Source organism: Chiloscyllium plagiosum, unplaced genomic scaffold (genome assembly GCF_037043375.1).
Source record: "Chiloscyllium plagiosum isolate Xiang-an unplaced genomic scaffold, Cpla_swu_hap1 HiC_scaffold_39, whole genome shotgun sequence".
Taxonomy (NCBI): Eukaryota; Metazoa; Chordata; class Chondrichthyes; order Orectolobiformes; family Hemiscylliidae; genus Chiloscyllium; species Chiloscyllium plagiosum.
This window is the reverse complement of record NW_028270177.1, coordinates 36,520,446-36,546,068: the sequence shown is the minus strand read 5'-3', so window position 1 is coordinate 36,546,068 and position 25,623 is coordinate 36,520,446. Positions and strand designations below refer to the sequence as shown.

Here is a 25,623-nt window from a genome sequence, read left to right as displayed (position 1 = left end):
AGGCTATTCAGCCCCTCGAACCTGTTCTACCATTCAATTAAATCAGGAATGATCTGTGGTCTAACTCCACATGCCTGCCTTTGGCCCATATCCCTTAATACTTTTGTTTAACAAACTTTTATCGATCTCGCATTTAAAATTAACAACTCATCCAGCATCCAGTGGCATCAATGGAAGAGAGTTCCAAACCTCTCCCACCCTTTGTGCGTAGAAGTGTTCCCTAACATCTGCCCTGAATGGTCTCAGACTTTGCCGCTCTTTCTAGAATCTCCAGTGAATGGAAATAATTTATCTTTATCAGCCTGTCCTTCTCTGTAAATATCTGGAAGACTTTGAACAGATCACCCTTTAACGTTCAAAATTCTAGAGAATGCAGGCCTATTACTTGAAAGACAAAGTGTTCATAAGGAAATGGAGACCAACTCAAATTGGTGAGCACTGGGCAGTGCTCCGTCTGGTGGTAATTCCATCTGAGTATCAACATTAATGATATTCAAATGGCAGATCCTTTTAATATTAGGATAATATAGGCCAAAATATTAAAATAGGATTATTGGACAGGATTATATAAAGTCATAGTCATGTCTTGCCAGACATGCCATTAATGCCAGGGGAAAATTCAACCCTAAATTAAACATGTGTCTTTGATTCCAACACCAGCTTTTGAAGATCTGTAATAATGGTAAAAAGATAAAGCTTAAGGCTTTATATGTAAATGCATACAGCATTTGTAACAAGATAGATCAGTTGCCTGTATAAGCCGAATTAAAGGAAAATGACTGAAAGCTATAGTTGCTGGGGGGGGGCTGAAGGACTACGACAGAACAGACAAAGGAAAAGGAGGTGGACATGTTATGTTAGTAGAAGTAGGATTCAGAATACTGGTGAATGGTGATATAGGTGCAATAGATCATGATGTGAAATCATTTTGGCAGGAAATAAGGAATAGCAAGGGAAAGAGGTTAAGGGTAGGAGGTGTCTATAGAACCCACCCCCACCCCCCCACCCAAACATTCTCCTAACTGTGGGACAAAGTATAAATCAAGAAATAATGGAGGTGGGTAAGAAAGACATGTCGATTTTCATGGGTGATCTAATCTGAACGTTGACAGGACATTTCAGATGGGCAAGGCTAATGTGAATTTATAAACTGTATTAGGAAGTGTCTTTTAGAGCAGTACTTTGCAGAATTTACACAGGAACAGGCTTTTCGGATCCAGTAACGTGTCACAGAATCAGAGAATCCCAACAGTGTGGAAGCAGGCCTTTCAGCCCCTTGAGTCCACACCAACCTCTAAAGAGCAACCCACCCAGACCCAATACTTACCCTATCCTACCCAATGCTTGTAACCCTGCATTTACCATGGGTAATCCACCTAATCTACACATGCCTGGACTCTATGGGCAATTTAGCATGGCCAATTCACCTACTCTGCACATCTTTGGACTGTGGGAGGAAACCAGAGCACCCGGAGGAAACCCACGCAGACACGGGGAGAACGTGCAAACTCCACACAGTCAGTCGCCTGAGGCAGGAATCGAACCCGGGTCCGGAGTGCTGTGAGGCAGCAGTGCTAACCACTGTGTTGCCCATTATGAAGTAGGATTGGTAAGAGATCTTGTAGTTAAGGATTGTCTCGGGGATAGCAATCACAACATGATAGAATTTCAAATTCAGTTTGAGGAAGAGCAACACAGGTCTCAAACCAGTGTTCTCAATTTAAATAAGGTCAATTACAGAGAGAGAGGTTAAGGTCATGATGAACAAAGATATTATTGAACAGTCAGTCATAGTCACTGGGGTTCACCTGTCATAACTGTGCTGAAATCGGACAGGTCACTAAGATTTTATATTAATTATCACAATTTCAACATGGTGACAGAAACAGACACATACCTTATTCTATGACGGGAGGACTGCACTAAATGAATGGACACCATTTGTCACTCTGTGCTCTGAACTCAGGAGAATGACAAATCAGCTGGGCTCTGCAATGGATAGGCGATTCACTCCTCCAAGCTGGTGCCAAGGAAATAAAGGCGGGGCATTACCACAAGGACTGAATCCATTTTGGGCAGTGGTGCAAAACTGGCAATGGTTTCTTTTGAACTTCTTTAAGAAAAAGATCAGGGTTGGAGTGTAAAGAAGTGGATATTCCATGGTTAATGTCTCTGTGCCACCTGCCTATGGCAGTTTTCACCCTGCATTGCTGTTTCATAGTAGGGATAGTGAAAGGAAAATTACTGAGCAATTTGCTGACACTGATGCTATTTCCCTTTGAGTGCTATTCACTGAAAGCCCGGACAATAAAATATGACAATGAAATTGTTGCCTAGCAACTTCCTATAGCTGAATATCACTGTATGTTTGCAGGAATGATTCAGTGATGTGGGCCAAATTTGAACCAAAACAAAATTTTATGCTGGTCATGACTGCATGAAATATTTATTTCCTCTAATGAATCATCTTTCTCATCATTTATATGCCAATTGAGAAAATTCACCAATGTTTATTTTCTTTTGTTCTTTCATATGATGTGGGTATCACTGCACAAAGTGGCCTTGAACTGAATGACTTACTACAACCTTCCAGAGGGCAGTTCAGAGTCAACCACATTGTGTGACTCCAGACACACAGCATTGTCCAGACTATGTAAGGAGGGCAAATCTCCTTCTCCGAAAGGACATCAGGCTTCCAAACAGCTGGCAGATCATAAATATTGGCCTTATGACAAGCACACAAAGAGGCAGACTGGAAATACTCATAATATTTAGTCATTTAACATGAAAAGTTATTTAGCATAACATTTTAAGGCTGTATGAAAGGCTTATGGAAGTAGCTTCAAACAGTGTAACTTTTATAATCTAAAAGACTTATTTTCTTGTACTGGAGTTTTCAAATTCTCTCTCACCCTGCCCTTGTTAAAGAAAAAAATGCAGATAAACATGATTTGACAAAATGGGGAGCTTAATATTCAAATCTGACCATTAACCTGGCTGTCTGATAATCTGACATTTTCAATCTATTGGATGTTTACTGATCTCCCTGTTAGTTGAACAGTCAATGCTCAGATGTGGAGAGTATGCCTTTCTCTTTTCCAATTGTCTCGTTACGGGAATATTTTCCTCCGTCACAAACTGAAAAGTACTTTTAAGGTTACGGATCACAGCCAGCTCATCCCACACACAAACAGTCTGACCTTCTGCATCATTAACTGGTCATATATTATAATAAAATACAAAACACTTCAATCTGTGTGCTTCTTTAAATCAATTGAAACGTCTTACCATTTCAACTCCTTTTCTTTAAGGACATGTTGCAAAGTATAGTGACAGAGACCTTCAGATTAACTCAGTTAAAGTTTACCAATAGAAAATAATTCCGATTGGTTCTGGACAAGATGAATCCCACCTTATTGAAGGCACCAAGTCCCTTTGAGGAAAGATAATGGCCTGGTTAGCGAAATGGAGGCTCACCTGAAAGTGTAGTCTTACCTGTTTATAGTGTGGGGCAGCCATTTTAGGGATTCATGTGATTTGGTGATGATGGAGACACCGGTCTGAGAAAACCATGGCCCCTTTGCAACATAACAGAAACATGGAAACCAGGAACAGGAACAGGCCACTAGGGCCTGTTGAACCTGCTTCACCACCCAGTATAATCATGGCTGATCTTCTATTTCAACGACATGTTCACATTTTCTCTCCATACCCATTCATGTCTTTGTTAAGCTTTTTACATATTGATCTCTTTCTTGAATGTACTCAGTGACCTAACTTCCATAGTCTCCTGTGGTAGCAAATTCCACAGATTGAACACCCTCTAAATGAAGAAATGTTTCCTCATCTCAGTCCAAAATGATCAATTCCATATCCTAAGACCATGACTCCTCATTCAAGACTCTTCAACCAGGAGAAAAGACCCTCCTGGTCTATCCAGCCTTGTTAGAATTTACTATGTTTCAATCAGGTCCCCTCTCAATACTTCTAAAGTATAGTGAATACAGGACAATCATACCAATCTCTTCTCATTTACAAGTGTCCTACAATTCCCAGTACCAGCCTAGTGAATCGCTACTGTGTCCCCTCTATAGCAAACATATTCTCTCTTAGGTAGGGAGACCACAACTGCACACAATATTCCAGGTGTGGTCTCACCACGCTCCTATATCACTGCAGTAAGACATCCCTACTTCTGAATTGAAATCCTCTTGCAATAAAAGGCCTATATACCATTTATCTTCCTAATTGCTTGCTGCACCTGCCTGACTTCTTTCACTGACTGGTGCACAAAGACACTGCAATCCCTTTATACATCCACACTTCTCAATGCTTCACCATTTATATAATACACCACCTTTCTGTTTATAATACTGAAGTCTATCACTTCATATTTATCCTTATTATAGTGCATCTGCCATATGTTTGCCCACCTCAGTCAATTTGTCTAGAGCTCCCAGAAGCCTCCTTGCATTGTCCACAAACTCATAATCCCACTTAGCTTTGTGTCATCAGCAAGCTTGGAAATATTACATTTGGTTCCCTTATTCAAGTCTATCTATCTATATATATATATATATATATATATACACACATTATATATATATATATATATATATATAATGTGAATAACTGGAGTCTAAGCACTGATCCCTGTGTACCCCACTGGTCACTACCCGCCACCCAGAAGACGTCTCTTTTATTCCCACTCTGTTTCCGATCTGTCGACCAATCCTCAATCAATGCCAAAGCTAACCCCAATCTCAGGAGCTTTAATTTTGCCCCTTAACTTCTTATGTGGGACCTTAACATAGGTCTTTGCAAAATCCAAATACTCCATATCCACTGGGTCTTCCTTATCTATTCTACCAGTTAGATCCTCAAACAGTTCTCATTGATTTTGTTGAGCAAAACTTCCCCTTTGTAAACCCACAATGACTTTGTCTAATCCCATTAATGCTGTCCAAATGTTCTGTTATCACTTTTCTTTTAATAATAGATTCTGGCACTTCCACATACTAATGCGAGGCAAACTGGTCTGTAATTCTGTTTGTTCTTTCTCACCACCATCCGCCAATTGAATACTGACAAGCAAAGCCCATTATGGGCAATGCAAATGGGTCGGAGAGTAGGAAGGGACTGAATCAAGATGGAGTTAGAGGGGGAAATAAAGTACTCCATTCCCCCTGGTGCCCACCTCTCTTTAAACGCACCCACAGTATTAATGCTCCTTCTCCAATGATATAGAGGCACGAGCATAACTATGGAAGATGGGCACTTTGTTGGGTATCACCTTTCAAATCTGAGTTACATCACTAGACTGTGTCCTATTGCCTGAGTAAAGTGCAGCAGGTCAGGCAGCATCAAGGGAACAGGAGAATCGACGTTTCGGGCATAAGCCCTCCTTCAGGAATGAGGAAAGTTTGTCCAGCAGGCTAAGATAAAAGGTAGGGAGGAGGGACTTGGGGGAGGCGGTCGGAAATGTGATAGGTGGAAAGAGGTCAAGGTGAGGGTGATAGGTCAGACTGGGGTGGGGGCGGAGAGGTCAGGAAGAAGATTGCAGGTTAGGAAGGCGGTGCTGAATTCAATGGATTTGACGGAGACAGGGTGGGGGGAGGGGAAATGAGGAAACTGGTGAAATCCGAGTTCATCCCTTGTGGTTGGAGGGTTCCTAGGCGGAAGATGAGGCGTTCTTCCTCCAACCGTCGTTTTGTTGTGGTCTGACGATGGAGGAGTCCAAAGACCTGCATATCCTTGGTGGAGTGGGAGGGGGAATTGAAATGTTGAGCCACCGGGTGGTTGGGTTGGTTGGTCCGGGTGTCCCAGAGGTGTTCTCTGAAACGCTCCGCAAGTAGCCGGCCTGTCTCCCCAATATAGAGGAGGCCACATCGGGTGCAGAGGATGCAATAGATGATGTGTGTGGAGGTGCAGGTGAATTTGTGGCAGATATGGAAGTTTCCTTTGGGGCCTTGGAGGGAGGTGAGGGGGGAGGTGTGGGCGCAAGTCTTGCACCTCCTGCGGTTGCAGGGGAAGGTGCCGGGAGTGGAGGTTGGGTTGGTGGGGGGTGTGGATCTGACGAGGGAGTCACGGAGGGAGTGGTCTTTACGGAATGCTGATAGGGGAGGGGAGGGAAATATATCCTTGGTGGTGGGGTCCATTTGGAGGTGGCGGAAATGACGGCGGATGATGCGCTGTACATGGAGATTGGTGGGGTGGTAGGTGAGGACCAGTGGGATTCTGTCCTGGTGGCGGTTGGAGGGGCGGGGTTCAAGGGCGGAGGAGCGGGAAGTGGAAGAGATGCGGTGGAGGGCATCGCGACCACGTCGGGGGTGAAATTGCGGTCCTTGAAGAAGGAGGCCATCTGGGTTGTACGGTTTTGGAACTGGACCTCCTGGGAGCAGATGCGGCGGAGTCGAAGGAATTGGGAGAATGGGATGGCGTTTTTACAGGGGGCAGGATGGGAGGAGGTGTAGTCCAGGTAGCTGTGGGAGTCGGTCGGTTTGTAGTAGATGTCCGTGTTGATTCGGTCGCCTGAGATAGAAATAGAAAGGTCGAGGGAGGAATCTGAGACTGTCCAGGTGAATTTGAGGTCGGGGTGGAAGGTGTTGGTGAAGTGGATGAACTGTTCAACCTCCTCGTGGGAGCACGAGGCGGCGCCGATACAGTCATCGATGTAGCGGAGGAAAAGGTGGGGGGTGGGGCCAGTGTAGTTGCAGAAGATGGATTGTTCCACATATCCTACGAAGAGGCAGGCATAGCTGGGGCCCATGCGGGTGCCCATGGCTACTCCTTTCGTTTGGAGGAAGTGGGAGGATTGGAAAGAGAAGTTGTTCAGGGTGAGGACCAGTTCAGTCAGTCGAAGGAGGGTGTCAGTGGAAGGGTACTGGGTGGTACGGCGGGAAAGGAAGAAGCGGAGGGCTTTGAGTCCTTCGTGATGGGGGATGGAGTGTACAGGGACTGGATGTCCATGGTGAAAATAAGGCGTTGGGGACCGGGGAAGCGAAAATCATGGAGCAGGTGAGGGCATGGGTGGTGTCCCGAATGTAGGTGGGGGAGTTCTTGGACTAAGGGAGACAGGACGGTGTCAAGGTATGCGGAGATGAGTTCGGTGGGGCAGGAGCAGGCGGAGACAATGGGTCGGCCGGGGCAGTCAGGTTTGTGGATTTTGGGCAGGAGGTAGAAGCGGGAGGTGCGGGGTTGTGGGACTATGAGGTTGGAGGCGGTGGATGGGAGATCCCCTGAGGTGATGAGGTTATGGACGGTCTGGGAGATGATGGTTTGGTGGTGGGAGGTGGGGTCATGGTCAAGGGGGCAGTAGGAGGAGGTATCTGCGAGCTGGCGTTTGGCCTCAGCGGTGTAAAGGTCGGTGCGCCAAACTACTACCGGCCTCCCTTGTCTAACGGAGTAGCCATGGGCACCCGCATGGGCCCCAGCTATGCCTGCCAAAGGAGTACCCATGGGCACCCGCATGGGCCCCAGCTATGCCTGCCTCTTCGTAGGATATGTGGAACAATCCATCTTCCGCAACTACACTGGCCCCACCCACCACCTTTTCCTCCGCTACATCGATGACTGTATCGGCGCCGCCTCGTGCTCCCACGAGGAGGTTGAACAGTTCATCCACTTCACCAACACCTTCCACCCCGACCTCAAATTCACCTGGACAGTCTCAGATTCCTCCCTCCCCTTCCTCGACCTTTCTATTTCTATCTCAGGCGACCGAATCAACACGGACATCTACTACAAACCGACCGACTCCCACAGCTACCTGGACTACACCTCCTCCCATCTGCCCCCTGTAAAAACGCCATCCCATTCTCCCAATTCCTTCGACTCCGCCGCATCTGCTCCCAGGAGGACCAGTTCCAAAACCGTACAACCCAGATGGCCTCCTTCTTCAAGGACCGCAATTTCCCCCCCGACGTGGTCGACGATGCCCTCCACCGCATCTCTTCCACTTCCCGCTCCTCCGCCCTTGAACCCCGCCCCTCCAACCGCCACCAGGACAGAACCCCACTGGTCCTCACCTACCACCCCACCAATCTCCATGTACAGCGCATCATCCGCCGTCATCTCCGCCACCTCCAAACGGACCCCACCACCAAGGATATATTTCCCTCTCCTCCCCTATCAGCATTCCATAAAGACCACTCCTTCCGTGACTCCCTCGTCAGATCCACACCCCCCACCAACCCAACCTCCACTCCCGGCACCTTCCCCTGCAACCGCAGGAGGTGCAAGACTTGCGCCCACACCTCCCCCCTCACCTACCACCAAGGCCCCAAAGGAAACTTCCATATCCGCCACAGATTCACCTGCACCTCCACACACATTATCTACTGCATCCTCTGCACCCGATGTGGCCTCCTCTATATTGGGGAGATAGGCCGGCTACTTGCGGAGCGTTTCAGAGAACACCTCTGGGACACCCGGACCAACCAACCCAACCACCCGGTGGCTCAACATTTCAATTCCCCCCCCCACTCCACCAAGGATATGCAGGTCTTTGGACTCCTTCATCGTCAGACCACAACAAAATGACGGTTGGAGGAAGAACGCCTCATCTTCCACCTAGGAACCCTCCAACCACAAGGGATGAACTCGGATTTCACCAGTTTCCTCATTTCCCCTCCCCCCACCCTGTCTCAGTCAAATCCATCGAATTCAGCACCGCCTTCCTAACCTGCAATCTTCTTCCCGACCTCTCCGCCCCTACCCCAGTCTGACCTATCACCCTTACCTTGACCTCTTTCCACCTACCACATTTCTGACGCCCCTCCCCCAAATCCCTCCTCCCTACCTTTTATCTTAGCCTGCTGGACAAACTTTCCTCATTCCTGAAGAAGGGCTTATGCCCGAAACGTCGATTCTCCTGCTCCTTGGATGCTGCCTGACCTGCTGCGCTTTTCCAGCAACACATTTTCAGCTCTGATGTCCAGCATCTGCAGACCTCACTTTCTCCTATTGCCTGAGTAGGCCAGCGAGTAAATACTCAGATAAATTAGGTTAAAAAAAAAGACCCCACCCTCTTACCCCTCCATATCTCCATAACCACCTCCAGCCCCACAACCCTCCAAGATGTCAACACTTAACCAACTTGGATCTGCTGTGCACCCTAATTCTCAGTGCTCCATCTGCAGCTGTCTAAATCCGATGGTCAAGAATCCCCTCTTCAAAACTCTCCATCTCTGTACACCTTGCTCCTCCTCTAACGTGCTCCCTGAAATCTACCCCTTTTACTCAGCTTTCAAACTCCTCCGTTTTGGTGTTTTGGGATTCCAGTGGAAGATCCTGCACACTCAATAAGAAATCCAAAGAAAACGAGAAAGAGAGACAGGAAAAAAATTACCACACCCTTCTTCGGTGTGGACGTCTAGTGAATGCAGCTCAAGCTGAGAGATCAGGATGGTGGCTCACTCTTTTCTCAAGCAGTTGCAACAATAACAATACTGGGTTTATAAGGAAGCTCAGCAAGAGACGTTTCTTTTCTTAATGCATATTGAATCAGAGCTGCTAGTAAAGTTAGAAACAGAGGATTCAAAGTGCTCTGACCTTGGGAAGGCGTGCTCACGCTTGTGTCGTGAGGCTGCTGCTGTTGGAATTTGAGTGAGGCTGGGAATCCGAGGGACATCCGCATGAGCCAGCTGTTGTGAAATACTTGGAATGTGACTCCCTGCACTGACCGGGGAGTCAACATTCGCAACACTCCCGTTCCTCCGAGGTGATGACTGAAGTGAAGACTCCTGGCTGCCCACCTCACTCTCATGTTCCGTTTTCTTGTCACCATCTTCCAAATGTTGGAATCGCGCTGGGAAAGGAAGATAAGGAAACCCTTTAGCAATGACATTGCTACCTGATATTTACTCAGTTAAATCCAATTGCCCTGGATATAACAAGTACAGCACTGTTCTGCTACATCATGCCACAATATGTGATATGTGCAAACCTCTGTGCGCTCAAAAGCTTGGGTCCAAAATTCCAACAAATGCTTGACACAATTTTCTAACTGTGAAAGATAACGACGTAGTCAGATTGCTGAACCATAGGGGGCTGCTCTTTGCAAACCAGTAATCCAGCCAACTGAGCTAAATGACCCCCAGAATGCAAGACCCCTGTAAAATAAGAGTCTTTATTATGAATCAAGAGTTCTGCTTCTGGTATCTGAGCATCACTGACAAACATCCATATTCGTATTAACTTCTGTTTTTCTGTTAGATTATATTCTGTGAGGCCTCATTCCTGATGAAAGGCTTTTGAACGAAACGTTCATTTTCTTGCTCCTCGGGTGCTGCCTGACCAGCTGTGCTTTTCCAATCTTGACTGATCTCCAGCACCTGCAGTACCCACCTCCACCCTGTTTTTCTGTGAGATGGCTGGGACTTTTTAAATTCATTCACAGGGTGTAGGCATCACAGGCTAGGCCGGTATTTATTGTCCAGAGAGCAACCAAGAGTCAACCACATTGCTGTGGGTCTAGAGTCACATGTAGGCCAGACCAGGTAAGGATGATAGTTTCCTTCCCTATAGGACGTTAGTGAACCACATGGGTTTTTTCCGACAATCAACAGCGGATTCATGTTCATCAGTCGACTCTTAATTCCAGACACGTTTTTAAAATTAAATTTAAATTCCACCATCTGCCGTGGTAGGATTTGAATTTGGTTCCCCATAACATCCCGGGTCTCTGAAGTAACAGTCCAGTGATAACACCACTAGGACATCGCCTCCCCTAAGTGTTAATAGAGTTAACTATTTAAAATAATGTTATGGGATATTGTGTGTTCACCTGGACAGGCAGATAGATCCTTGGTTTAACACCTCATTTGAACATTGGAACCTCTGACAATGCAATGCTCCCTCAATACTTGGCAGAGTCAGTTTAAGGTGCTTGAGTCGTATTCAAATGACTGTTAGATTGAGATGGGAACTGGAGGGTTGGTCATTCATCATTAACACTGGGCTGGTGTCCTGGTAAATGGAGATAGGCATTCCGGCCTGCTACCCTCAGCAGCTTCCAACCTCCGTTACCACGTGGTGCCAGCTGTCTGTCTCTCTCACTCCCCCATCAACCACTCCCCCGTTTCCTTGAAATGGGTGGGAACCATTTTTAAAGGGGTCACGTCTGTCGAGTCAAAGTTTTGCAACTTCATCCTCCCTCCCTCCATGAATATCCAGCCCTGAAGTGTGGAAGAGATGCTGATATTCTAACAAATGTCAACAAGTTCCCAAGGCCAGGAAGAAAATGGAGGGGAGAATGGACTCATCTTCTTCCTTTTTTAATTGGGCATCTCCAGACAGATGATTCTAGATTCTTCATAATAAACATGGGTCTGAAATAGGATCCTTCCAAATCTCCAACTTCCCTTTTGATGAATAAGGCTCTCACTTGGGTGCACAGGATTTTTTTGAATTAGAATCCCTACTGCATGGAAACAGGCCCTTCGACTCAAAAAGTCCACACCAACCCTCCGAAGAGTATCCCACCCAAATCCATTCCCCTACCCTATTACTCTACATTTACCCCGACTAATGCACCTAACCTACACATCCCTGAACGCAATGGGCAATTTAGCCTGGCCAATTCACCTGACCTGCACATCTTTGGACTGTGGGAGGAAACCCACACAGACACGGGGAGAATGTGCAAACTCCACACAGACAGTCGACTGAGGCTAGAATCGAACCTGGGTCCCTAGTGCTGGGAGCCATCATGCCACCCCAAACACATCTTACACTTTGCCACTAACACTGGTCCAGGTCTGACTTTTACCTTTCCTGAGATCGCATTGATCCAAGGTTTCACTTCCCTGAATAACTTCCCTGAAGTTATCTACAGCATTATCTCTCAACTGTACATCATTCAGGTTCCAGAGTAACTCAATACACAAAGTCACATTGACACCGACAACAGTCAAATAAAAGCCCAATACGGCGGCTGCTGGAAATCTGAAACAAACACAGTGAACACTGGAGAAACTCAGCAGGTCTGGCAGCCTCTGGCAGTGAAGAGAGAAACACAGTTAATGTTTCGACCAATAGTGACCAATGTTTGTGAGAAGATTTGTAGCTCGGGTGCTCGTTGTTGTGGTTCTGTTAACCGAGCTGGGAATTTGTGTTGCAGACGTTTCGTCCCCTGTCGAGGTGACATCCTCAGTGCTTGGGAGCCTCCTGTGAAGAGCTTCTGTGATCTTTCCTCCAGCATTTGCAAAGGACTGCACAAAACACTACATAGGACAAACAGGAAGACAGCTAATGATCCGTATCCATGAACACCAACTAGCCACAAAAAGACACGACCAGCTACCCTTAGTAGCCACACACGCAGATGACAAGCAACATGAGTTCGACTGGGACAACACTACTATTATAGGACAAGCCAAACAGAGAACAGCCAGGGAATTCCTAGAGGCATGGCACTCATCCACAGATTCAATCAATAAGCACATCGACCTGGACCCAATATACTGGCCACTGCAACGGACAGCTGGAACTGACAACCCGAAGCGGCAGAGACTATAAATGCCGGAGGAAACACCACAGAAGCGCTTCACAGGAGGCTCCCAAGCACTGAGGATGTCACCTAGACAGGGGACAAAACGTCTGCAACACAAATTCCCAGCTCGGCGAACAGAACCACAACAATAGTGACCAATGTCCGGAGGGAGAGTCATACCAGAGTCGAAATGTTAACTCTGTTTCTCTTTCCACACATGCTGCCAGACCTGCTGAGTTCTTCCAACATTATCGGATTGTTTCAGCATTAATAACAGGTTTGATGGAAAATATAAACACAGGGACTGGAGGGGTTCAGTTATAAGCTGGATAGGCTGCAACTTGTAGAAGTTTTTAAAATCACAAGGGGCATAGATAAGGGGAATAGCAAAGGTCTTTTCTGTAGTGTGGGAGAGTTCAAAACTAACTGGTCTATTTTTAAGGTGAGAGGAGAAAGATTTAAAAAGCAGCTGAGGGGTAACATTTTCACATAGAGGGTGGCTTGCATGTGGAATGAAGTGCGAGAGAAAGCAATAGATGCAGGCACAGTTACACCATTTCAAAGATATTTGGACAGGTACATAAATAGGAAAGCTTTAGAGGGATATAGGCCAATCACAGACAAGTGGGACGGGTTTAATTTGGGAAATTCAGTCAGCACGGACAAATTGGACCAAAAAATAAAAGTGAGGACTGCAGATGCTGAAGGTCAGAGTCTAGATTAGAGTGGTGCTTGAAAAGCACAGCTGGTCAGGCAGCATCCAAGGAGCAGGAAAATCGACATTTGGAATAATGAAAGGCTTTTGCCTGAAACATCGATTCTCCTGCTCTTCGGATGCTGCTTGACCTGCTGTGCTTTTCCAGCCCCACTCTAACTAAATTGGACCAAAGGGTCTGTTTCCATGTTGTATGACTCTATGAATCTGTACAATGGAATGTGTGCTGCCTTTAATAAATAGCATGAAGTGATAGATTTGTTAGAGTCATAGAGATGGACAGCACAGAAACGGACTCTTCAGTCCAACTCATCCATGTTAACCAGATCATAGCATTTGGGACTAGATTAATTTAGGATATCTGGATAAGAACTGAGAAATTCTCCTACCAACTGCCATCTGGAATACTTTCTTTTTATCCTCTGTTCTTTCCTGCAGGTAGAAAAGACACAAACATTGACATCTGTTCTCTGTTCTAATAGGATTCACAACTGTGCAAAATCTTGAAAGTCTCAAAAGGTCAAAGTTGATACGTACAACTTGGAGCTGCATCCTGAGCTGATTATTGGTAAACTTCAGTGAGCGTGCAATTGACTGGAGATAGTATATCAACATACTAGAAGAAAAGGGCCCAGTTAACAGATACGTAACATGAGCTGAAAATATCCATGTTAATAACATCTTTCCAATGTTGCATACATCAGTACACTATGTAAGGGTTAGTCCTGCCAGTCTGCAGTACATCTGAGCTGTATTTAACCAAGCTTTTGGTCACAGGAAGCATTGGCTGTGTCCATCAAGATCTTCTACTGGACAGTTTTAGTGGAGAAGAAAGAAGGCAGCATTTCACTGACACAGCAAGGTACTCTCAAAGCACAGTCATTGTTGTCATGCAGAAAATTGAGTAACTAATTTAGATCCAGTCAGTTCGCACAAACAGAAATGTAAATGTGACCAGATAGTCTGCTTGTTGGTTGAGCTCATAACAGAACAACCCCCTTTCTTGAAATAGTTTTATGGGATCTTTTACATGAACTTGTGGTGGAAACCATGTTTGTGTAACTGAGCGGGAAGGATGCTGCATGACCAATGAAGTTACAGTGACAGAGTGGAGTAATGCTGACAAAATCTCTGGACACCATTGTGCAATGTCACCCAGTCACCACTGACGATGAACCTTTGTACTTGGAGTGGACAACGTTCTCCAATCCCACTCCAAAAGCTTGAATCATGTCTAGGGCTGACAATCCCAAGCAGCAGCGAGGCAGCACTATACCAGCGAAACTGCCATCTTTCAAATGAGACATTAAGATGAGCTTCTATCTGTCCTCTCAGGTAGATGTAAAAGATTCCGTGGAGGCAAACATGATGGGCCAAATGGCCTCGTTCTGCACTATAATGATTCTGTGATTCTACAATCCCGTGGAATCACAGTTAAGGATCATTTCCAGGTGTCCTTGGAGAAGGAGCACGCGGTGTCCACCAACACCCTGGAGTTATTCAGGGAGAGGTGGGCGCCGCAGGGAGTGGAGTGCATCATTTCTCCCTCCAACTCTATTTTGATTTAGTCCCTACCCTCCCCTTCACTGTTTTGATCACACAGCACTGCCCTTTGATGTGAAGGGCAGTGTTTGTCACTGGCCACTCGGGTGTTTCCTTTCTTCCTGGTGGTGGAAATTGAATAAAGGTTCGTACACTTTGTGTCTCACACCTGCACACACATACCATGGGTGCTGGGGAGAAAATAAACACTACCGCAGTTAGGCAGTGGTGTGGGGGTTAAATAAAAAAAAATGAACAGGAGATTTGCATTGCCCTTTGTGGAAGGCACTGCTAAAATAAAAAAAAAAGAATCAATTCCATTACTATGGGGTCTAGAGTTACATATAGGCCAGGTCAGGTAAGAATGACAGATTTCCTTCCCTAAGGAACTTCCCTAAGTTTTTTGTTAACAACAGTATGGTCACCATTAAATTCCATTTGCCTTTTAATTCAGATTTTTATTCGACTCAAATTTTACCATCTCCCATGGTGGGATTTGAACTCATGTTCCCAGAATCATTGAGTCCCTGCAGTACAAGAAGAGGCCCAGCGAGTCCTGTATCAACCCTCCAAAGAGCATCTCACCGTATCCCTATAACCCTGCATAATCCACAGAGCCTACACTTTTTTTGGACTGTTGGAAGAAACTGGAGCATCTGACAGAAACACACACCTTCCAAAGAGAATGTGCAAACTCCCCACAGACAGTTGCCTGAGGGTGGAATCAAACCCGGGTCTCTGGTGTTGTGAGGCAGCAGTGCTAACCACTGAGCAACCACGTGGTAAATCATTAGCCTGAAGTTCTGGATGACTAGTCTAATGACATTTCCACAACACCAAAACGTGCGAAAGAAAATGCAATTTTGTCACTGCCTCTCTCTGCCGAAATATCAAATGGTAGAAATAACAAGTGCCTCACTCATTCCTCTCATCCTTTCCAGGGGCTTTTTAATGGTAAGCCATTCCCATTGTACTTGCACACAAAGGACAATAATGATTGCAAAGTTTACGACATGTAAGAGCCATAAATATAGTCTCGCAGAGCCAAGTTTGTACTTACAAAAGCAGCAGGAGTGCAGGAAGAGCCACCACAGGGCTGGTGACATAACTCATCATGGTGTTAAACCAGGCAGGGAAATCATTGACTATTGTCTCTGATATAATGTCATAAATTTTATCTTGACCACTGTTTAAGAAGGAGAACAAGATCAGGACGAACATTGCTGTAATGGCTCTCAACGAACAGGCTTTCCTGTTCTATCATTGACAAATAAGAGCCTTTATGTGAAAACCTTTTTATCAAAAGACTGTTACCTAAATGGCCCACAGCTTGGAGAGGGTCGATATCTCGCGATAGCAAAGACAGTTGGTAGCATACACAGGAAAAGCATGAACAGAGTCATGGCCAGGTAGAAATTGTTGGATCTGGGAGGAGAGAAAATGCACAGTTCATTAGATCTTTTTGCTGTTTATCATTACTGACTACAAAACTGGGTAGTATCATGGGGCCCCCATTCTCACTGTGGAATGTAATTCACTGACACAATGAAAAAAGTTGGGGGGAGAAATCAGTGCCTCTGGATCAGGCAGACCTAACCAATGGGATACAAAATTGGCTTAAAGGTAGGAGGCAGAGGCTGGTGGCAGAGGACTGGACTGGACTGGACTGGAGGCCTGTGACCAGTGGGGTGCCGCAATGATTGGTGCTGGGTCCACTGCTTTTCGTCATTTATGTAAATAATTTAGATGTGAATGTAGAAGGCATAGTTCATAACTTTGCAGGTGACACCAAAATTGGAGGTGTAGTGGACAGCGAAAAAGGTTGTCTCAGAGTACGATGGGACCTTGGTCATATGGGCCAACGGGCCGAGGAGTGGCAAATGGAGTTTAATTTAGACTAATGTGAGGTGTTCAATTTTGATAAGACAAATCGGGGCAGGTCCTATACGCTGAGTGGGCAGTCTTGGCGAGTGTTGTCAAACAAAGAGACCTTGGCATTCAGGCTCATAGTCCCTCGAAAGTGGAGTCACAGGGAGATGAGATAGTGAAGGTGGCATTTGGTGTGCTTGCCTTTATTGGTCAGTGCATTGAGTATAGAAGTTGGGAAGTCATGTTGCGGCTGTACAGGATGTTGCTTAGGTCATTATTGGAATACTGCATGCAATTCTGGTCTCCCTGCTACAGGAAATATGTTGTTAAACTTGAAAGGGTTCAGAAAAGATTAACAAGAATATTGCCGGGGTTGGAAGATTTGAGCTATAGGGAGTGGTTGAACAGGCTGGGATTATTTTCCTTGGAGGGTCAGAGGCTGAGGGGTGACCTTATAGAGGTTTATAAAATCATGAGGGACATGGATAAGGTGAATAGCCATGATCTTTTCTCCAGGGTGGGGGGAGTCCAAACCCAGAGGTTTCTCCTTCCCCCACCTCACCCTAGTTCCAAACTTCCAGCTCAGCACTGTCCCCATGACTTGTCCGGACTTGTCCTACCTGCCTATCTCCTTTTCCACCTATCCACTCCACCCTCTCCTCCCTGACCTATCACCTTCATCCCCTCCGCCACTCACCTATTGTACTCTATGCTACTTTCTCCCCACCACCACCCTCCTCTAGCTTATCTCTCCACCCTTCAGGCTCTCTGCCTTTATTCCTGATGAAGGGCTTTTGCCCGAAACGTCAATGTCGCTGCTCCTTGGATGCTGCTTGAACTGCTGTACTCTTCCAGCACCACTAATCCAGAATCTGGTTTCCAGCATCGGCAGTCATTGTTTTTACCTCAGAGCACAGACATAAGCTACCCTTTAAATCTAAGGCATTGCTGGAGCTTTCATCTACACTTTTGTTATCTCTGGTTTTGACCTTTCCAATATACTCCTGACCACTCTGAAAATTTGATGTCACCTCGAATTGTCCTTCAAATCTCAATTCACAGTATCCCTTTTTCACCTCTCACTCTGTTCACTAGTCTACCTCAGATCCCAGATTGGCAATTGTCGATTTTAAATTCCCATCCCTTGGGAGGAGTTTTATGGAGGTGACAGGGGTCTTGGATCTGGACAGTGAGAGAGACCCACACTGGTGCTACATGCAACTCAGGCAGTTGAGAGTGGGCCTTCACAGGATCAGGACCACGGGGTGTGAGTGATCAAGACTGAGAGTGGTGTTGTTCTGCTGTTAGGACACTCACAAACCTTAGGCTCCCCACACAGCACAAGGCCCAGCTACTGCTGGGTTAATACCAACAACTGTGAGAAGAGGCCAATTGAGCATTAATTGCCTGTTTGAGGGGTTTACTTAGTATTGGGACAGGAAGACTGTCAATGAGCCTTTCCAGCATGAATTAACTTGGGGAGCGTGGGGTGGTGAGGTGGTGGGTTGCTTGCCGCTTGCCTAAATGAACCCCAGACTCAAAATCCGCACTCATCTCACTAGTAGCCTACGCCAATTTACATTTTACAATTTACACTCAGCTAAAGGGATAAAAAGTCAGGAACAGATTGCAAATCGATGTCTTACTTCATCGAGGGTCTCCATATTGAAATCTGAATCGAGCCAGGAGTAAAAATATTGGTGGGATAGGTAAAGAGGTTTTGTTGAAAAAGAATCCAGACCTTGTAAACTTTGAGGTGCGCTTTCTAATTTAGAGCCACCTCCTAATAGTCTCTACACAGGCCATCTTTCCGAGTGGCATTCAAACCTGTAAGGGCCATGTCCACCGCATCCTCCCCATTCCACTGCAAGTTCCTTTCTAGCCCTGAGCAGATATTCTACATCCTGAGATCAGGCAGACAACGCCACCATTTGGACTCTCTCTGTTAGTGACAGAGAACAGTGGAAATATCCTGCTCTACACAGTCACCTACCCAATCACTACCACATTCCCTCTGGTTTCGACACTCAAATGGTTTCAACAAAGAATATGAACAAAAGAACAGAGCAGCACAGGAACAGACCCTTCGGCCCACCAAGACAGTCCTGACACATACATTCATAAGATAGAGGAGCAGAATTAGGCCATTCGGCCCATCGAGTCTGCGCTGCCATTCAATCATGGCTGATATGCTCCTCACCCCCATTTTCCTGCCTTCTCTCTATACTCCTTCAACCCATTACCAATTAAAAACCTGTCTAACCCCTCCTTAAATTAACTCACTGTCCTGGCATCCACTGTACTTTGGGATAGTGATTTCCACAGATTCACAACTCTTTGGGAGAAGTTGTTTCTCCTAAACTCTGTTTAAAATTTGCTGCCCCTTCGTCCTGGAATGCCCCGGAAGCATCTGCTCCATGTCTATTTTATCCACACCTTTAATCATCTTGAATGCCTCAATTTGATCTCCCCTCATTCTTCTAACTTTCAGAGAGTATTGGCCTAAACTGTTCAATCTCTCTTCATATGACAAACCCCTCATCTCTGGGATTAATCTAGTGACCCTCCTCTGAACAGCCCCCAATGCCACTACATCTTTCCTCAAATAAGGGGACCAAAACTGTGCACAATACTCCATGTGCTGTCTCATCAATCCCTTGTATAGTTGCAACAATATTCCCTTATATTTCAATATTACCTCTGTACTCTATTCCTTTAACCATAAAAGCCAACATTTCATTTGCCTTCTTTACTGTCTGCATACCTGCGTGCTAGTTTTCTGTGACTCATGAACAAGGATAGTTGGATCCCTCTACACCAGAGCACCCCGAAGTCTCTCCCCATTTCGATAATAGATCGCCTTTCCATTTTTCCGACCAAACTGCATGTCCTCACACTTATCCACATTAAACTCCATCTGCCACATTTGGCCCACTCTCCTAACCTACCTACATCGTGATGATCTGAATATCAATTATCCGAATATTGGATTATCCAAAGGAGATCTCGAGGTCCTGATAGAAACATTACATCAAAGACGTGTTTCCAACACTGATCGGGTCTTTTGCTTACAGTGATTAAACAGCAGGCACTGTTTTAAATGACTGACCTCCCACCCTCTCTCTCTCCCCATACTTTCTCTCGAGTTCTACAAAGGGGTGAACCCTAAACCCCCCTTCCCCAGATAATCTGACCAACATTGTCCTGGACAGGGCAAAGGTAGAATCTGGCAAAAGGTTGCAGCAAAAAGTTGTGTGGGTCAGCAGTCTTGTTGGTGTATGGGCCGGCTGCCCCGGGGGTGGTCAGGGACGGTGTTGGACAGGGTTCTGGGGGTGGGCAGGGGGCGATGTTGGACAGGGTTCTGGGGGTGGGCGGGGGGCGGTGTTGGACAGGGTACTGGGGATGGGCGGGGGCGGTGTTGGACAAGTTTCTGGGGGTGGGCGGGGGGCGGTGTTGGACAGGGTTCTGGGGGTGGGCGGGGGGCGGTGTTGGACAGGGTTCTGGGGGTGGGTGGGGTTGGTGTTGGACAGGGTTCTGGGGGCAGGCGGGGGGCAGTGTTGGACAGGGTTCTGGGGGTGGGCGGGGGGCGGTGTTGGACAGGGTTCTGGGGGTGGGCGGGGGGGTGGTTTTCGACAGGGTTCTGGGGGTGGGCTGGGGGCAGTGTTGGACAGGGTTCTGGGGGTGGGCGGGGGGTGGTGTTGGACAGGGTTCTGGGGGTGGGCGGGGGGTGTTGATGGACAGGATTCTGGGGGTGGGCGGGGGACAGTGTTGGACAGGGTTCTGGGGGTGGGCGGGGGGGTGGTTTTCGACAGGGTTCTGGGGGTGGGCTGGGGGCAGTGTTGGACAGGGTTCTGGGGGTGGGCGGGGGATGGTGTTGGACAGGGTTCTGGGGGTGGGCGGGGGGTGTTGATGGACAGGATTCTGGGGGTGGGCGGGGGACAGTGTTGGACAGGGTTCTGGGCCGGGCGGGGGGGCGGTGTTGGACAGGGTTCTGGGGGCGGGCGGGGGGTGGTGTTGGACTGGGTTCTGGGGGTGGGTGGGGGGCGGTGTTGGACAGGGTTCTGGGGGCGGGCGGGGGCGGTGTTGGACAGGGTTCTGGGGGTGGGTGGGGGGTGGTGTTGGACAGGGTTCTGGGGGTGGGTGGGGGGTGGTGTTGGACAGGGTTCTGGGGGTGGGTGGGGGGCGGTGTTGGACAGGGTTCTGGGGGCAGGCGGGGGGGCGGTGTTGGACAGGGTTCTCGGGGTGGGTGGGGGCGGTGTTGGACAGGGTTCTGGGGGTGGGTGGGGGGCGGTGTTGGACAGGGTTCTGGGGGTGGGTGGGGGGCGGTGTTGGACAGGGTTCTGGGGGTGGGTGGGGGGCGGTGTTGGACAGGGTTCTGGGGGTGGGTGGGGGGTGGTGTTGGACAGGGTTCTGGGGGTGGGTGGGGGGCGGTGTTGGACAGGGTTCTGGGGGTGGGTGGGGGGCGGTGTTGGACAGGGTGCTGGGGGTGGGTGGGGGGCGGTGTTGGACAGGGTTCTGGGGGTGGGTGGGGGGCGGTGTTGGACAGGGTTCTGGGGGCAGGCGGGGGGGCGGTGTTGGACAGGGTTCTGGGGGCGGGTGGGGGGGCGGTGTTGGACAGGGTTCTGGGGGCAGGCGGGGGGGGCGGTGTTGGACAGGGTTCTGGGGGCAGGCGGGGGGCGGTGTTGGACAGGGTTCTGGGGGCAGGCGGGGGGGCGGTGTTGGACAGGGTTCTGGGGGCAGGCGGGGGGGCGGTGTTGGACAGGGTTCTGGGGGCAGGCGTGGGGGCGGTGTTGGACAGGGTTCTGGGGGCAGGCGGGGGGGCGGTGTTGGACAGGGTTCTGGGGGCAGGCGGGGGGGCGATGTTAGACAGGGTTCTGGGGGCGGTCAGGGACGGTGTTGGACAGGGTTCTGGGGGCAGGCGGGGGGTGGTGTTGGACAGGGTTCTCGGGGTGGGTGGGGGCGGTGTTGGACAGGCTTCTGGGGGTGGGGGGTGGCGTTGGACTGGGTTCTGGGGGTGGGGGGGTGGTGATGGACTGGGTTCTGGGGGTGGGGGGGTGGTGATGGACTGGGTTCTGGGGGTGGGGGGGCTGGCATTGGACAGGGTTCTGGGGGTTGGGGGGGGTGGCATTGGACAGGGTTCTGGGCGCGAGGGGGTGGCGTTGGACAGGGTTCTGGGGGCGGGGGGTGGTGTTGGACGAGTTTCTGGGGGCAGGGGGTGGTGTTGGACTAGGTTCTGGGGGCAGGGGGTGGTGTTTGCCTGGGTTCTGGGGGCGGGGGGTGGTGTTGGACGAGGTTCTGGGGGCGGGGGGTGGTGTTTGCCTGGGTTCTGGGGGCGGGGGGGTGGTGTTTGCCTGGGTTCTGGGGGCGGGGGGTGGTGTTGGACTAGGTTCTGGGGGCAGGGGGTGGTGTTGGACTAGGTTCTGGGGGCAGGGGGGTGGTGTTTGCCTGGGTTCTGGGGGCAGGGGGTGGTGTTGGACTAGGTTCTGGGGGCAGGGGGTGGTGTTGGACTAGGTTCTGGGGGCAGGGGGGTGGTGTTTGCCTGGGTTCTGGGGGCGGGGGGTGGTGTTGGACTAGGTTCTGGGGGCAGGGGGTGGTGTTTGCCTGGGTTCTGGGGGCAGGGGGGTGGTGTTTGCCTGGGTTCTGGGGGCAAGGGGTGGTGTTGGACTAGGTTCTGGGGGCAGGGGGTGGTGTTGGACTAGGTTCTGGGGGCAGGGGGTGGTGTTTGCCTGGGTTCTGGGGGCGGGGGGGCTGGCATTGGACAGGGTTCTGGGGGTGGGGGGGTGGCGTTGGACAGGGTTCTGGGGTGGGGGGGTGGTGTTTGCCTGGGTTCTGGGGGCAGGGGGTGGTGTTTGCCTGGGTTCTGGGGGCGGGGGGTGGTGTTTGCCTGGGTTCTGGGGGCGGGGGGTGGTGTTTGCCTGGGTTCTGGGGGCAGGGGGTGGTGTTGGACAGGGTTCTGGGGGCAGGGGGTGGTGTTGGACTAGGTTCTGGGGGCAGGGGGTGGTGTTTGCCTGGGTTCTGGGGGCGGGGGGTGGTGTTTGCCTGGGTTCTGGGGGCAGGGGGTGGTGTTGGACAGGGTTCTGGGGGCAGGGGGTGGTGTTGGACTAGGTTCTGGGGGCAGGGGGTGGTGTTTGCCTGGGTTCTGGGGGCGGGGGGTGGTGTTTGCCTGGGTTCTGGGGGCGGGGGGTGGTGTTGGACTAGGTTCTGGGGGCAGGGGGTGGTGTTTGCCTGGGTTCTGGGGGCGGGGGGGTGGTGTTGGACTAGGTTCTGGGGGCGGGGGGTGGTGTTGGACTAGGTTCTGGGGGCAGGGGGTGGTGTTTGCCTGGGTTCTGGGGGCGGGGGGTGGTGTTTGCCTGGGTTCTGGGGGCAGGGGGTGGTGTTTGCCTGGGTTCTGGGGGCGGGGGGTGGTGTTTGCCTGGGTTCTGGGGGCAGGGGGTGGTGTTTGCCTGGGTTCTGGGGGCAGGGGGGCGGTGTTTGCCTGGGTTCTGGGGGCAGGGGGTGGTGTTTGCCTGGGTTCTGGGGGCGGGGGGTGGTGTTTGCCTGGGTTCTGGGGGCGGGGGGTGGTGTTTGCCTGGGTTCTGGGGGCGGTTGGGGGCAGTGGTTCACGCGCTGTGTGTTGGGTTTGGGGTGCAGTGTTGAATCGGATTGGGGCAGGGTGTTGGGTTGGATGGGGCTGGGATCGGTGTTGGATGGAGTTGTGGGTGGGGGGGGGGCAGGGTTAGATGACGGGATTGTGGGTGGAGTTGGATGGAGTTTGGAGGACAGGGTTGTGGGGGTACGGAAACGGAGGCTGGGGGGGCGGGTTGCGGGCAAGAGATGGGTTTCGGGGGTGCTCTTGGGGGTGGGGTCTTGCGCGTTGTGTGCTGCTGCTAGTCTCCTGAACGGGGAGCAGACTTTAAAAACTCCGAGCCCCAGAGCAAAGGCATTTAATTGATTAACCGAATAATCGATTATCCGAATGAAATACTGCCCGCCGATCCCGTTCACAAGGATCTTATTCCCTCACTGCAGTTTACCATCCTGCTTATTTTTGAGCCATCTGCAAATGTGGCTTCAGAGCCTCCCATCCCTATATCCATGTTGTTAATGTAGATTGTAAATAGCTGGGGCCCAAAGACTGAACCCTGTGGTACCCCAATAGTTACTTCTTGTCATCAAGAAAAAAAAACATTTACCCTGAGTCTCTCTCTTTTGTCCATCAGCCAGTCACCTATCCAAGCTAATAAATTACCCCTAATCCCTTTAACCTTTTGTGCAGCACCTTATCAAACAGCTTCTGGAAGGCCAGATATATCACATCTACAGGATCCCCATTATCCACTTTGCTTGTTACATCTTTGAAGAACTCCCGCAATTTAGTCAAACATGATTTGCCCTTCATAAAACCAGGCTGACTCTGATGGATATCACATCTTCGATAATTGATTCTAACACTTCCCCAACACCAGATGTTAAACTAACTTCTCTGTAATTTCCCACTTATTGCCTCCCTCCCTTTTTGAATAAGGGTGCTACGTTAGCATTTTCAAATCCATGGAACCTTTTCTATGTCCAAGGAATTTTGGAATATTGTAACCAATGGATCCACTACCTCCACTGCTACTTCCTTCAACACCCTCGGATGTAGGCTATCACTGCAAGGGACTTGTCTGCCTTCAATTCTAATAGTTTGCTGAATACCTTTTCCCTATCGATGTTGATTGTTGATCCTTTCTACTGCCTAATGATTTGCCTGTTTGAACAGGAGTTCCACCGGTGAAAACTGAGGTAAAGTATTGATTTAACATCTCTGCCAGGTCAGTGTTCCCTACTATTAACTCTCCGGATTCATCTTCCAACGGAGCTACATTCACCTTAGCGATTCTCTTCCCTTTTATATACCTATAAAAGCTTTTGCTATCATTTTTGATATTTTCTGTTGGTTTTCTTTTGTAACTTACCTTAGCGCTTTTTATTTTTTATTTATTGTTTATGTTCGAAAGTTTCCCAATCTTCCAGCCTGCCACTGGCCCTTGCAATATGGTTCACATCAGCTTTTGACTTCACATTGTCCTTGACCTCAATGTTTCACCATGGATGATTTTTACCCCCTCCCCACTTAACCATCTTTCTTCCTCATTGGGATATATTTTAGTTGTGAGGAATTGAGTAGCTCCTTAAACAACTGCCACTGCCCATCCGCTGTCTTACCATTTCGCCTTCCTGCCCAATCTACTTGGGCCAAATCTGACCTCATGCCTATGTAATTTCCCTTGTTTAATTCCAGAACACTACTGTGGGACTCCACTTTCTCACCACCAAACTGAATTTTGAATTCTACCATACTATGGTCACTACTCCCTAGAGGACCCTTAACTATAACGTCATCAGTTAATCTCTCCTTACTACACAATACCAAATCCAGAATAGCCTGCTCCCTCGTCAGTTCCACAACATACTGCTCCAAGAAACAATCTCTAATACATTCAATGAACTCTGCCTCCAGGCCACCCTGGCCAATTTGATCCCTCCAATCTAAGTGCCTGTTAAAATCACCCATGATTATTGCTGTATCTTTCTTTCCTGGTTTATACTATGTCCCACTGTGGACCTACTGTTTGGGGACCTATAGATTACTCCTACCAAGTACTTCTTCTCTTTGTTATTCCTTATTTCTACCCAGACTGATTCCACATCTTGATCTCCCATGCTTAGAACATCGAACATAGAACATAGAACAATACAGCACAGAACAGGCCCTTCGGCCCACGATGTTGTGCCGAACATTTGTCCTAGCTTAAGCACCCATCCATGTACCTATCCAATTGCCACTTAAAGGCCACCAATGATTCTGACTCTGCCACTCCCACAGGCAGCGCATTCCATGCCCCCACCACTCTCTGGGTAAAGAACCCACCCCTGACATCTCCCCTATACCTTCCACCCTTCACCTTAAATTTATGTCCCCTTGTAACACTCTGTTGTACCCGGGGAAAAAGTTTCTGACTGTCTACTCTAGCTATTCCTC

At 48.9% G+C, this 25,623-nt stretch overlaps 1 protein-coding gene across 1 annotated transcript in view; it reads right to left on the bottom strand.

Annotated features, from left to right (window-relative positions):
* tmc3 (transmembrane channel like 3) overlaps positions 1-25,623 on the bottom strand; it is a 93,234-nt gene that overhangs the window by 11,285 nt on the left and 56,326 nt on the right. Inside the window, exons 17-21 of the mRNA XM_043677608.2 lie at positions 16,065-16,175; positions 15,811-15,936; positions 13,746-13,824; positions 13,598-13,640; positions 9,553-9,808 (exon numbers count right to left, since the gene is read on the bottom strand). Of these exons, the coding sequence (XP_043533543.2) occupies positions 9,553-9,808; positions 13,598-13,640; positions 13,746-13,824; positions 15,811-15,936; positions 16,065-16,175 (615 nt within the window). The remainder of the gene's footprint in view (positions 1-9,552; positions 9,809-13,597; positions 13,641-13,745; positions 13,825-15,810; positions 15,937-16,064; positions 16,176-25,623) is intronic.